Source organism: Labrus mixtus, chromosome 16 (genome assembly GCF_963584025.1).
Source record: "Labrus mixtus chromosome 16, fLabMix1.1, whole genome shotgun sequence".
NCBI classification, from domain to species: Eukaryota; Metazoa; Chordata; class Actinopteri; order Labriformes; family Labridae; genus Labrus; species Labrus mixtus.
Window position 1 is genome coordinate 6,471,004 of NC_083627.1, and position 14,383 is coordinate 6,485,386.

The following is a 14,383-nucleotide window of genomic DNA, read 5'->3' on the forward strand; positions in this document are numbered from 1 at the left end:
CGTCTTAAAACTCACAGATTCCTTTGAGAATCTGTGAGTTTTCAGATCGATCTCAGACTTCCCTCAGTCACTCTGATTCAACATGTTCAACTTTTCACCGATCACAGTCACGTCCTGATCTCAACTCCGTTTAAGGTTTTGAATGAAACATGAGAGAAACAAATGGATCACATGTTAAAGTCCTGATGACCTGTTCATGGCTTTGGGCCCTTTGCTGCAGGTAACCCCCCCCCCTGTCTCTGTCTGATTTAAGGGGGAAAATTACCCCAAAACAACTTGAAGACTTTACTCAATCTACTCTTCCATCCAGATAAGGTTTTTCTTTTTCTTTGTGGAGGTTGAAAGGGGTCGAGATTTGGTTATTTTCCTCCATGAATAAATGACTTCTTAAAGGGAAGTGATCCCGAATGCTGAGTAACATCTCACTTTTTTAAACGAGCTTCAATGTCGACTTGAGTGATCACAGTGAGGCGTACAGTCTTCTTCTGCTGTAACGATCTAGAACAGTTACAGAAGCTAACCTGCTCAGTTTTTATTCGACCACGTTAGACAGATCTGGTGGGACAGTACAAGCGGCACTCTGCAGTCAGTCCAAAGTTTGATCCAAAGACAACTGGTCTTGATTTGAAGATCTTGAAGGAGAAGAAGTTTCACCTCTCCTCCTCTGAAAGGCTTCTTCAGGTCTAAACTATCTGGTGGACGGAGCTAGAAATGTAAGCCTCAGTGGACCATTAGCATGCTAACGATCAAGGACCAGCAGATAGTTTAGACCTGAAGAAGCCTTTCAGAGGAGGAGAGACGAAACATCTTCAAGATCTTCAAATCAAGACCAGTTGTCTTAGGATCAAACTTCCATTTACCCAAGACCCAGATAAGGACTGAGTACCTACACAGACACTCTGCAGTCACTCGTTTACCTTCAGACGACTATTTCCCTCTTTTATGAGACAAGACCCTCGAGACCAGTCACACAAACTGAAGAAAACAAGACATGGTCACGCCAGTGTGCGGGGGGACGGACGGTTGTTTCTGAACATCATGTATTCACTGATCCATCCAGTAACGCTCCAACAGGACTCAGATAAAGGGGCGACTCTGTACTGATGACTTCCTTTAAAGCGGATACGTTAACAACACTCAGAGGTTTAACAACAGGTTAAAACAACATGGCTCCCTCCCTGCGTCTGCTCGCTCCGCTTCAGTGGAATACAACGTCCTCTAAATCTGAACATTTGGAGCAACTTTGGGCTTTCTATTTCAGGCAGGGTGCAGCTCACCTTCACTGAAGAATAAAAAAATAAAACCCTCATGATTCTTTGAATGAGTCAAATAAATAAACACAAACATTGAGAAGAAATGTTGCTTAAAAAAAAAGGTTATCTTACAGAGGACCAGCCCCCACTATTGAACCTTCACAGACCCCCCCCTCCCCCCGAGCAGAGTGTGTGTAACAATCTCCTGCTGTAGTTTACGACCCGGCAGCTACAGAGCTAATGTTGGTTATTCATCGTGTTCACTGTACAGAACTGATCATCTAAGAGGAGAGCAAGCAGCATGGAGGAAAGCAGTACAGTGTGTGTTTGTGTGTGTGTGTGTGAGCGTCTGAGGTAAGGGTGAGGCTGACAGGCAGGCAGGTGAGGAAGCTGCTTCAGATGCTGTTAAGAGATCCAGGTACTGAACTGTGTTGAGATGAGTCAGAACCGGTACCATCTGAAGAACAGGAGAGGAGAAACAGACAGTGAGTGGAACATAAAGAGTCGAGCACACACACACACAAACACACACACACACACACACACACACACACAGAAACGGAGAGCAGAGGATTACAATGACTCTGGGTTCACCTCGTTAGAAGACCATATTATTGTCACATTAATTCAGCCGTGTGGATGTGTTCAATACAAACCAGTTTAAACAGGTAAGACACCAGTGTTAGACATCCAATCTGCTCATTACACATGTAGGGGATTTCATGTTGAATACTGCCCCCTTGTGTTCAACAGCACACATTATTCAGGAAGTTTGAAGTCTATTATTCATGATGTTTTCATTATGTGTTTTGCATTCTCAGAATCAGCTGTCTCGACCTCGTGCGGCACCAGGTGAAACAGACAAAGATAGATCGGATGTTTCTTCCTCTCACCAGCTCATCAGAAGCGAGGACACAGTGACAAAAATATACAAATGGCATCGATTGATTTAACACTAAATCTTAACACATTGTTTTCACTCACTAGTGACCGCGACACTAACATCGATGATACAGCGACTGCAGCATTAAAATCAAGAGTTCTCACCGTGGGCGGAAGCAGCTGTGTGAGAGCGAGCGTGAGGAGGAATGAGGGTCGAGTTCAGCTGAGGCTGGATTGACAGCTCTGCAAATAATGAGAGACGAGGATTTATTTCAAGGTGAGTCAGAAATCAGGAGCACAGAGTCACACAACAATGACGACAGTAGGATAGAGCACACTGCGTTCATGCATTCCTTTTGAGGTCGCAGTGTGGGCCAAAAACAAAGCGAGAGAAAAAACAGACAGATGTTGGTTTATGATTCAGAAAAACCTCCAAGAACTGAAGCAATCTGGAACAAAAGTGAACGTAAATCCAGCTTCTTCTAACTTCATAAAGGATGAATCACGTATTGTGAAAGGCTCATGGTATGCATGCTTGAATCCGTCCGTACCTGTGGGGCTGAAGTTGAAGAGCATGGGCAGGTCTCGTCCGCTGGGCAGTCGTGTGTTGGGCTGGCGGAGCTCGTCGAAGAAGGCGTGAGAGCAGGCCTCTAACGGGGAGAAGCGAGAGGCCGGCGTGTACTCCAGCAGCCGGGAGCAGAGAGTGATGGCTTCTGGAGGGGTGCGAGGTTTAAACACCTGAAGAACAAAGAAGAGCTTTAGTCCAGGTTTCTGCAACAACTCCAATCATTGATAAGAAGGAAAGAGGTCGAACATCATTACTACAGCTTTAGGACTGAATGATTCAGGTGATTTGTATCAATTATTAATTCAGAGTTCATGTTGACATGAGTTATTGAGCAGATATCACAACATATTTCTATCATTAAAAACCTTAAGATAGGGGCGCTGATGGCCTAGTGGTTCAGTCGCACCGCAGGCTACAGTCCAACAAGTAGCCTGTCAGACCAGCGTCTCCTTCACCACTCTCTCTCCCGATTTCCTACTCTATCCATTGTCCTCTCCAAATGAGGCAAGAGCCCAAAAATAAATCTTTATAAAAACATGAAGTGAAGTATTTCCTAAACGTTTTGACTTTGCATTTAGCTGAAAATTTGACTGAAGCAAAGAAAGGACGCAGAGAAAAGTTTAGCTCTTTGTTACAACCCGTCACAGAGGTGTTAAAGAAACTATAAAGACACAGTCGCATGCACTTTTTAGAGTTTAAATCTATACGCCTTGTAGTAAATGTTGAACGACCTCTTCTGTAGGTTTTACATTGTTTGTGAGCTCTTTCAGTGTCGGGGTTCACCGACTATCAGGAGGAGGACACTGAAGTGATTCACCTCGCAGGTTTAAATAGACTGTGTGGGCAACGACACATCCACATGTACACTCTGCTTTTGTTCTGATGCTTCTCACTTGTTGGAGCAGATGCATTCATATAGATTCATCCTTTTTGTTTTTATATTAGAAGAATGTTTCATAAAATCTACGTGAAGTCATGAAAATCACACAAGAATTAGTTCTTAGTCTCTAGTTTTTAGACTTTTATAATGAAGTTAGTTTTGTGGTGTTTACTAAGGATGTGTGATCAGCTGAGAGGTGCTGCTGTACTGCCCAGATGCCTTTGAGAAAGGCTCCGGGCCGCCAACAGTTGAGGGGAGCCCCCTGTGTGCAGCCCCTCACTCAGACATCTCTCCTTTAAATACATGTCCACAGGTTCTGCTTGTGGATGTGTGGATTTCGGGGCCGATGTGTGTGAGTGAGAGGCATGTCTCTCAATCAGCATCAGAATAAAACTAGAATGTCCCCTCAAGGATTAATCAACTATATCAAATTTAACTAAATGATTGAATGTTGTCGACCTCACCACAGCTGCTAGTTAGACTTTTTATTCATATCTTCATGAATTCTGGCTTTCACAATCCCAGTCACATGTTGTATGCTAGCTGTAACCCAGGCGCCCACCACTAGGCGGAGCTGTAGCTCTGGTCACTCTACTGACCCGATGTAAACCAGGTCGGTGCACCGACAGCATCTCGCAGAGCGGAGCAGATTGGCAGATGAAGTTGTTTGTTGGTTGTTTCAAGTTAACCTGGCATATAACAACTCCACCAGGACAACGTGTAACCAGCACTGTAACTAGCACTTCTAGCGTTAGCGCAACTAAGCAAACCAATCAGAAGCTCTGATCCCGTTTTAAATAGATTCTGCTCTATTTTGACTGTTTTTCAAAATAGTATTTTCTAGAATTTGAGATTAGTCGACTGATCTGATTTGAACTTTCTTAATTGACAGGGAAATGATTTGCTAGGAACATCTCTGTGTTTACTCACCTTGGTCCATGGATGGGCTTTGATCTGAGGGAACTTGAATTCTGTGTAGTTCGGGTTCATCTCTCGGATTTGTTCCCTTGTCGGGGTTCCCAGCACCTGAAACAATTGTAGAAAGAGTATGAGCGGATTGAATTCCCAAAACTTATTTTCAAAGTTTACATTAATCCATGAAACCAGCGTGAAATCTAAAAAACTAACATCAACTGTGTTAACCTTAAAGAGCCTGACAATCAGACAAACAGGTGCCTGGGGAACTCTCACCTTGATAATCTCTACTAGTTGGTCGACTCCGCTGTCACCGGGGAAGATGGGTTGTCCGAGCAGCAGCTCAGCCAGTACGCAGCCTGCTGACCAGATGTCGATATTCGCCGTGTAGTCGGTGGCGCCAAAGATGAGCTCAGGGGCGCGATAGTACCGAGAGCAGATGTACGACACGTTGGGTTCACCGCGGATCAGCTGCTTGGCACTGAGGAAACAAAGAAACCAAGTTTGATGAAGAAAGGCTGGTGTCTAAGGGTTGGTGAGGGGATGAAAACTGAACACATCAAACCTCTTAAAACAGACGACTGAAGTTTTAAACTGATCTGTGTGAAAGTGTGAATACGGTCACAGTACAACAAATGTTAACTTCATGCCTAAATCTTTGCATGATTTCTGATATCTTAAAGAGGAATAGCAAAAGAGCCGTTAAAATCTGTCCGTTCTGCACGTCAAAACATGCCACATTTTCTTGACATTTCTTTTCATTAAACCCTTGGTGCCTGAGTGGGAGAAATCCATCTGTTCGCTGAACTCACCTGCCAAAGTCGCACAGCTTGAGGATGGCAGTTTCTGGGTCGACGAGCAGGTTTTGGGGCTTGATGTCTCTGTGACAGACACCCTGGGAATGGATATAAGCCAGACTGCGAAACAACTGGTACATGTACACCTGTGGACGATTGAACACCAGAAAATAAGCTTCCCACATTGTTGAAGTTTAAACACACACACAAACAAACACAGCGATAAAAGAAGAGTGAAGTTTTCGGGCGCACTCACACTAAGACCAGTTGTCTCGTACCTTGCACAACTGTCCCCCCCGCCCCCATTCCCCTACTGCTCCAGGACAACCAGGCCTGAGCACGGTTACCTCTTGTACATCAAGTCGTAATACAACACGTGCACGGCTTTAAGTTATCATGAAGGAAGCGTGCTTAGTGTACAAGACAGGCGGACTAAAACATTTTATTTTTCAAAGGAACATGCGATCGAGTCCGCGTCCATACATCAGAGAACAACACTAAAAACATGACGGCTACTTTACTGACTTTGTGGCTTATTTTGAGTCATTAAGTCAGAAACGAGCACTCACACTAGTCAAAGGAAGTGGACTTTAGGAGTGAAGCGTGCTTAGGCATGGTACGGATTGCCTAGTGTGGGTGCGCCCTAAGACCTGTTCCACTAACCTACTTAACAAATACAGAAAAGTCTTAACAGGAAACAGAAGAAATGTACCTTCACGTATATGATAGGAATGATGCTCTTGGCCTTGTTAAAATGCCTGGCCACCCTGTAGACCGTCTCAGGGACAAAGTCCAGCACCAGGTTGAGATACACTTCATCTTTCTGTACAGCACCGGTTAGAGAGAGAGAGAGAGAGGGAGAGAGTGAGAGGAGAAATCACAGCATTTCAAACATGTTTGAGTTCACAACGTTATCAGACAGATGTTATGTTATTGTGTAATGATGATGTTGTTGTTGTTGCATGGTCACACTGCTTCGCGTGACTGTTGTCATCCTCATTCCAGTTATTACTTCTGCAACAATAAACTCATAAGTGTTTCTATATTTGTCAGTCCAATGAATGTCTTGCTTCCCATTTTTCATGGCTGGTTTTTTTTTGTTTTTTTGCTGCATACGAGTAATCTCATCTTTGTTGTGTGTGCATCACTTCCTCTGTTTTACCGTAATCTCCTGATGGCTTCGTTCTCTGAGGTTAGAGTGCGTGAATACAATGACCTTGCAAACATTTGTTTGACCACATTTCATGACAATAAAACAATCTTGAGCTGCACCTTCTCGCCACTGGAGTAGAAGAAGTAACGTAGTCTGACGATGTTGCAGTGGTCCAGCTTCCTCATGATCTGTAGTTCTCGATTCTGCACAAGAGAAAACACACGAGCTTGTTAGAGCAAATGTTAGCGTTAAGAACTTTGAAAGACAGGGAAACCTTTCAAACAGAAACAGTGAAAATGATATACTTTAATATCAACACCAACAGGAATATTAATGCATTTTTATGAGGGGGAGAAAAGGTAATGTCTGACCCAAATTAACACCACAATGGATAATCATTCAGTACAAAACAGGCTTACCTTAAACCTCTTATCCTGCAGAACCTTTTTAATGGCCACCATCTCTTGGCTGTCAATGAGGCGAGCTTGGTACACCACACCGAACGACCCATTGCCAATCACCTGCAATGTTTCCACAAAAGAAGAAAGCTGTAATAGCTAACAGAGGAATGCTAAGTCTTAAGCTTTGTTCACACTCGCACAAACCTCCTGAAAAAGTGTTCAGGTGAGCTGCATGTGTGAAGACTATCCCTGTCGAATAGGGATAGTCTCCCTCTGTGAGGTGCATGTGTGAACAACAGGATCAGGAGGATTTCAGGGTCAGTCCTCCTGAAATTATGTAGAAACTTTCATTAGTGCAAATGTGAAATCGGCTATAGACAGGATGTATAAGGGTTACATGGATGCTGACTTGACAAAGAATTGAATCTGACTTAAGTCAGCTGAGGAACAACAACAGCGTGTTGGCTGTTTCCAAACCAAGGGATCTTTTTTCATAGTTGTAAGAACAGTTTGAGGACCTCTTCCCTTATTCTTGTGCAGTAAACACAGTAAGAACCGAAGAACCGGGGGAATAATGTAGTTCTTAGAAAGATTTTCAGAGGAACTCTTTGACCTCATGCTTCAGGGAAGGGACTTTCACAGCACACGAGGATGTTGTTGATTGGTCCAGATGAATTGTGCATTCAGTGTCTGAACATACAGTACGAGCTAAACAGGCATCTGGGAACTGTTGACTTTAAAAATCCCTGGTACACTTTGTAACAGCAGAAAAAGGAAGATCATAACACAGACGATTAGACTCATGTTATGTCTGGATGCACGTCTGCTTCCTAACGCTTCATTTATCACGAAGACATAAAAAACCATCATCCACAAAGATCTCATCATGCTGAGCTCCATCTTCTTCTGGTTGTATATTATTAACTGCAAGATGTCTCAAAAAGGCCTAAAAGCAAAACATTATATTTTAAATCATTGATAAATCTTTCTCAGTTGCTTTTAAAGAAATATACCAAAAACTCTTTAACGTCAACTTCCACACTACTTCCAACTTTGAACATAATGCTTGATGGGCTTGGTTATTGGCTGGGCATCATATTTATCATACAGAGTCACTTTAATCACTTGTCACTTTATCTTGTCATTCTCTGTAAATACTGTCTCAATTCTCAATTCCCCCTGTTAACTTCATCATTCATTTTGTACTTGTATATACCCCTTGTTTTTTTATTTTTATTTATTCTGTTTAATGTGTATTTTGTATTTTCGAGCTTTCTTGTCTGTGCTGCTGTAACGCCCGAATTTCCCCTCTGGGGATCAATAAAGTATTATCCTATCCTATTAACACCAGAGGCCGCTTGACTGTTAGCAGGTCTGTACTTCAATACAACACTTCTTATCCTCTGTAATTTCATCTTCCTCTAACTGACACAGTTATGTCACTTTTTGAGATCAGACGAGGCGACCGCTTTCAGAAGCTTAAACTTTGAAGTGAGTAAGTCTAAAAACACATCAGAGTTATTAAGGAGCCGCTGGTGTTGATTCAACAACCTTATCAACTGGAGGCAGACATGTTTCAGTCAGTCGGTGCAGCGTGGTGATAGCAGCGTCTGTTACGGTAGCAGGTGAGGTAATAAAATGAACTGCAGCGTGTAAGGACACAGCTCTTTGTGATGACTGTTTTCTGCCCGGTTTCTACTCCCGCCCTGAGCTCACCTTGATGTCAGTGTAAGAGACCTCCTGAGGGCGGTCCGGTCCCTGACCCGGAGTGGCCACAACGGTCGTCACCTTCCCGCTGTCTCCTAGGAAACAAGCAGTAACAGGGTCAGCATGAGGTCAGGGGAAATAATACAGTTATGATTCAGCACATTGTTAATGGAGTGATGTGGTTATGAGTCACGGCAGGTTTCTGATCATTGTTTTAAAGTGCTCATACTAAAAAAAGGATTTTTAAGAAAGCTGCGTCAGCTCAAAAGTGCTACAAAAGGTCATGATATCAAATCCCTTCACAGCGTGACTAAAACAATACCCCTGATATACAACCCTGCACAATCACTGCAGCCAGACTTCACTTCTGGGCCGCCTCGCCGTTTGGATATTTAGGTTAATGACAGTCGAGTGAATGGATGTCAACTCTACGCAGCCTCCAGAAAGAAGAAAGGAACGACAGGGTTCATATTTAAGACACTGTGCCTAATTAAACTGGGAATGAACTCAAAAGTAGGCCAACAGCTGTCTTTGTCCTGATCAACTGTTCAAGTGAAACACAGATCCTTTTGTTTGACCATCCAGTGGAGATGTACTGGTCAAACACGTACTGTACCAGTAAACATGTCAAGTCCAATACCTCAAACAGTATCTCTTGAGACAGTTGAAAGTCAGGACGCATGAGGGATGACTTCAATTTGTTTTTTTCTAAAAGAATCTTGATTGAACAAATTTACCTTTACAATTTAAGATGTATCTCTATAACCTACAGAATCTACTCAGATCTGGTGATTCATACTGAATATATACGGCATAATGGAGCAGCCGTCTCCGTAGTGCATCACTGTCAGCGTGTCCATGTCCACATACTTACTGCTTTGTTAACCAACAATGCAGTTATTGATACACCTCGGCTAGCTGTAGCCACTCCACTCACACTCACACTCAGTAAACTGTCCTCAGCCACAAAAGTTTGATGGTTGTTATTCAATACTGCATGAGCGCTGGTGATATCTGTTACAGCTGGAACTGTGAGGCCTGCGGCATGACCGGGTCGCTCAGTTCACCCTCTGGACAGGCACAGACACTCGTGCACTCGCTCCAGGTAAAGAGTAGGACATGCTAACTGTCTGTGTTACATATTTCTCACTGATGATGTGGAAGGAAAGCAGAAGATTAAAGGGATCTTTTTTTTTTTTTTTATTTGTTTTTAACTTCCCAGAGGTCGACAATCGTTGAAAATAAAAAATGATGGATTCCTCGGGATATGTCGGTGTGTCTGTCTTGTCATTGTTTCATTGTGTCGGTGTTTCCCTATCAGCGGTGCACTCTGTCACTCTCTGCTTCCTGTCATTCAGCTCACATTGAAAGACGGAAGCTCAAGTCTCCGAGAGGGAAAAAAAAATCCCTGAAACAATGTTCAATATATCTACCTTTGCCCCACTAATATCTACACGTTTTGTTTTTAATTCTAGCAGCAGCAAAAAGAAAAACTATTCCCATTCACGCAAAGCAGTAGATTGAATATGTTAATGTCTTGCCTCTACTACATAAAAACCAACCGTACTCACATGAACTCCAATTCTTAGAGCATTGTAGCTTCAAGTGATTTAAGTTGAGCTTATTAATATGCACTTTAATGCAGCACGATCTTCTCAAATCTAACCAGGCCATCTACTCTTCAGGGAGCGCCTCTGGTGCGAGGGTGAGGTTTCTATCATGTATCTGTGGTTTGGGATTTACTGTGCTCATGTGACTGTACACCACACTGTGTCCACTTCACAGATGATCATAGCTGTTTGTTTCAGTAACCTGTGAGCTGATTAGGATGAAATTGTTGACATCGACATCAGACACTAGGGGGGGAAGTATTTCTTGTAATACTTCCACTCAGGTTTTTGCCACATGACTTTCCTTATCATAACTGTCTGCTGTACTTGTCAGAGAAATCCAGATGTTCTTATACTATTTCAGAGCTCAATCTAATTTTTGAATTAATTTAAATACTTTTATCGGCTGTAGCTCAGTGGTAGAGTCAGTCGTCTCTCAACCGGCAGGTCGGGGTTCGATCCCCAGCTCCTGCAGCTACATGTACGATGCGTCCCTGGTCAAGACACTCAACCCCAAGTTGCTCCCGCTGCTCCTATGGCGGCGTATGAATGTGCATGAATGGATTCATTAATACCAATGATTAATCGGGGTATGACTGTGTAGGTGTGGCCTGTGGTGTAAAAACGATTTGAGTAGTCAGAAGCCTAGAAAAGCGCCATACAAGCTCAAGTCCATTTATCATTATATCGCACGCTGGGGAGACAGACAATAGTGATGATGTCATCCATAGACAAATCCTGGATCTGCTCCACAGACAGTGAATAACAGAACAACAGCTAGGACAATGGTCCAGCAGCACTGTAATTATACTGGGGGTGAGGGGAAGTATTCAGATTTACTCGTCCATTTCCAAATCCTCTTAATGATATTATCAGGCTTTTTCAAATCTGTACAAAACGCAAAAATCCTGCATCAGCACATGAAATCTTCAAATAGCTAGTTTATATACTTTTATCTCGACTTTTGCAAAAACAAAATGGCAATAAGATCTGTGAAAAATTTAACTATCGGTGAGAATATCCTCACATTGATATTATTCAATAAAGTATGTTCATCCTATTTCACTGATGAACATGTCTGGACTTGTCTGTTTCTCTTTAGGACATTCACAACAGCGTATGTAATATGTATTTAAAAGGGTGTTTCCATTTCCATACCAACTAATGACTCACTGACGATACTTGAGTTGGATCTACTGCACTAGCTGGATGGAGCACCTTATGACGCTGGGGAAGACACCGGGCAGATATATTCATTACATTTTTGTGTCTGCATAATAAAAAATACCTCATGAGTCATTGGCCACATGGCAAAGGGAGCTATTCTGCACAAACAGAGGGCGCTAAAGAGCCAGCTTTTTGGACGTTTTTGGTGCACGCTACTTAAAACAACTTCTATGGCTACCTGCAGCGACGACAAAATCAAATCCTTTCATCCCAACCATTTTTTACTTTTACAAATAAGAAGGTAGGCAGCAAACGCGACTAGTATGTAGTTTAGGGCAGCGGTTATTCAGTGGTCGAGTCAGTCTTCTCTTAACTGGAAGGTCAGGGGCTTGATCCCCAGCTCCTGCAACTACATGTCTGATGTGTCCTTGGGCAAGACACTTAACCCCAAGTTGCTCCCACTGCTTCAATGGTGGCTTATGAATGTGTGTATGAATGGATAAGTTACTTCTGATGGTCACTTCTCCTCTACCATCAGGGTGTGAATGTGTATGTGTGACCTGCAGAGTAAAGGCATTTTGAGTAGTCAGGAGACTAGAAAAGAGCTATACAAGCTCAAGCTCATTGACCCTTTACTCAGTATCTCCACTAATCAGCAGTTTTATCACTTTGTTTAGGTTAAAAATAGATTATGGGTGGAACTGCAAAGTATACTGTCAGACTACAAGTAACAAGGTCCAACTACAACATACTGGACTGTTAGTTTAAGGAGTATTTCCTACTAGTGCAGCCAGTGAGAACACTTGAATTTGTTAAATATTTTCCACTGTTGTTCATAATGACAGTCCACTGTTGGTATGGCAACACAACATCCTTAATCCTCCGTGCCCAAGTTTAATTTCACCAGTAATTCAAAATGTCAAATCACATCATTCTCTCTTAGAAATATCTGGCTAACTGGGTTAATCCAGCCTCTTGAAATAGCCTCAAGGACTCGCAAACCTGGCAACACGTCCATCAATGATCCAAAAGAACATCTTTACAAACTGAAGGCAACATTAAGTCTTTCCCTCGGGCAGTGTTGCTCAGCTGCAGCTTAGGGAGAGTGTGGGGTCACCCCGCCTTGAACTGAAGATGACCTCCTTTTTTGGGGCTCTAATATCAAAGTCACACACCAGTGCCTGCTAATGGATGATAAGGTTTGGTTAAACACACACACACACACACATCTCTGCTTACACCAGCCACTGCCTTGCTGAAGGTGCAAAGGAACAAGAGGAAACAGACTCCTTGGCATCCCTTTAGACAGCCCAGCTCATGTGCTGCATGTGCATCACTTGCATCCTCCAGGCGTCGGCCACCTGCTGCTAAAGCCTGTGCCCCACAGGTGACCTTGGTGAAAAGGCAACTCTGCGTCCAAACCCGTCTTCAGGGAGAGCCAGACTGAAAGCTAAAGCCACACTCTCAACAACACCCCCAATACAGAACAGTGAATGTAGCAATCAAGCTTACGTGTACGAGTCCCGCTTGACCACAAAGAACAACAGAGCCCGTTTTCCTGCTCAATCCCAGTGACCACAGTGAATTCACAAAAGATCCTCCACTCTAATTAACAGATTAATATTGATCAATTTGACTGTTATTACACTGAGTAAAAGCGGTGATCATCAAGCTGCTTATTTGACATCAATGGGGATAAATACATCCGTCGGCCGGGCAGTGAACCAGTAACATACAAAACAAGTAGCTAACGTTAGCTGGCTAGTTAGCATGTTAGCAAGTTACATAGCACCACAGGAGCTTTACCGATTTATATTGAGGTTATAACACAAAACACTTACATATATTTTGAGGTAAAGGCAAACCTTAAAGTGTATTGGATGGGCAGACTCAGAGAAAGATTATGTAGCTGATTTGAACTTACTGGCAAGCTTTAGGTTCGAGCATCCCGACGAGCTGCTGCCGGAGGCCTGCGGGACCCCGGACTTTCCTGTGCTGCTCCCCACGGCAGCGGCTGATCCGGTGGACGCGGCGGCGGTTCCTGGAACACCTGGCGGCTCAGCAAACGAGCTGGTCCTGGGCCGCCCGCTGCCGCTCATATCTCTGTGCAGGGGTCAGGGTTGTTTTTTCCACTATTTCAGCCAATTGACTACTATATGTGAACACCCGGCAGCGAATAATCGTGGAAAGACACACCGAGAATTAGCGCTCCCGTTGCCGCCGGCTGTCTGGGCTGGTAGCTGTTGCTAGACACCTAGAAACAGACCGCTCGCAATGCCACCTGGGAGATGGAGTTCGAAGTGGTAATCGGTCAGGTTTGCTGCCCAGGCTTCCGAAAAACTAAACTACAGATTTAAAATCTAATCTAAAATTATAAAATTATATATATAAAAACAATTAGAACCCAGTATGTTTCTAGAAACATGATGAAACGTGTTAAACTTTTGTTCGTGATCTTCTTTGAATGTTATAAAATAAATTGTAACAGGATGTGGATGGCAGCAATTTTTTTTTTTTATTATAGGCTACGTTTTGTTTATTATGGTGTAGTGAAAGAGGGGCAAATTATATTAAATTATTCTTCTGTCTTCTCCTTTATTTCAAGTTTTGTGATGTCATTGTTGTTTAATTGTTTTGTTTGGTCGATGAATTAAATTCACTTTTTTTTTTACTTTATAAAGACTTAGCAGCAGTAGGCCAAACACTACGCAGCAGTTAAAGGTTATATCGAAAGAAAAAACGGTCCAGAAAGTCTAGATTTTAAACTAAAAATCCTGTGAAAATGACGGATTTGTTTTACTGCTTGTGGCAAGTTGTTCAACAACATCCTCATAATACAGTTTTCACTTTTACATCACAAATGAGTGTCACTCCCAGAAAAACATTTATTTTAGTCTTCTGATGACAATTATTTAAAAATATGATTGAAGTAACAATAACAATGGGTATACCATGACTCTCTCGAGGTCCAGCATTGTGATACATTTAATATTTCTTTTGGATTTGTCTGTCTGGGCATTTTCTGTAGTCTTATTACATATAATCACTGT

The 14,383-nt window shown here is 42.8% G+C and overlaps 1 protein-coding gene across 1 annotated transcript; it reads right to left on the reverse strand.

Annotated features, from left to right (window-relative positions):
• Positions 1-765: 765 nt before the first annotated feature.
• Positions 766-13,608, reverse strand: gsk3aa (glycogen synthase kinase 3 alpha a). Its single transcript, XM_061058988.1, has 12 exons — positions 13,258-13,608; positions 8,566-8,651; positions 6,868-6,969; positions 6,568-6,651; positions 6,008-6,118; positions 5,311-5,441; positions 4,775-4,979; positions 4,514-4,609; positions 2,687-2,873; positions 2,301-2,378; positions 1,133-1,710; positions 766-1,095 (listed from the first exon to the last, which is right to left on the reverse strand). The coding sequence occupies exons 1-11, from the start codon at positions 13,430-13,432 to the stop codon at positions 1,649-1,651; spliced, it is 1,317 nt and encodes a 438-aa protein (XP_060914971.1). The 5' UTR covers positions 13,433-13,608; the 3' UTR covers positions 766-1,095; positions 1,133-1,648.
• Between the last annotated feature and the right edge of the window lie 775 nt (positions 13,609-14,383).

What these genes read in the sequence shown, in the direction of transcription:
- gsk3aa (XM_061058988.1), bottom strand. Translation starts at nt 13,432, where the DNA reads ATGAGCGGCAGCGGGCGGCCCAGGACCAGCTCGTTTGCTGAGCCGCCA. An exon ending in CTCGAACCTAAAGCTTGCCA is followed by an intron (nt 8,652 to 13,257) that starts GTAAGTTCAAAT and finishes CTTGTTTCCTAG; the next exon opens with GAGACAGCGGGAAGGTGACG. An exon ending in CTTCAACTTCAGCCCCACAG is followed by an intron (nt 2,379 to 2,686) that starts GTACGGACGGAT and finishes CATTATTTGCAG; the next exon opens with AGCTGTCAATCCAGCCTCAG.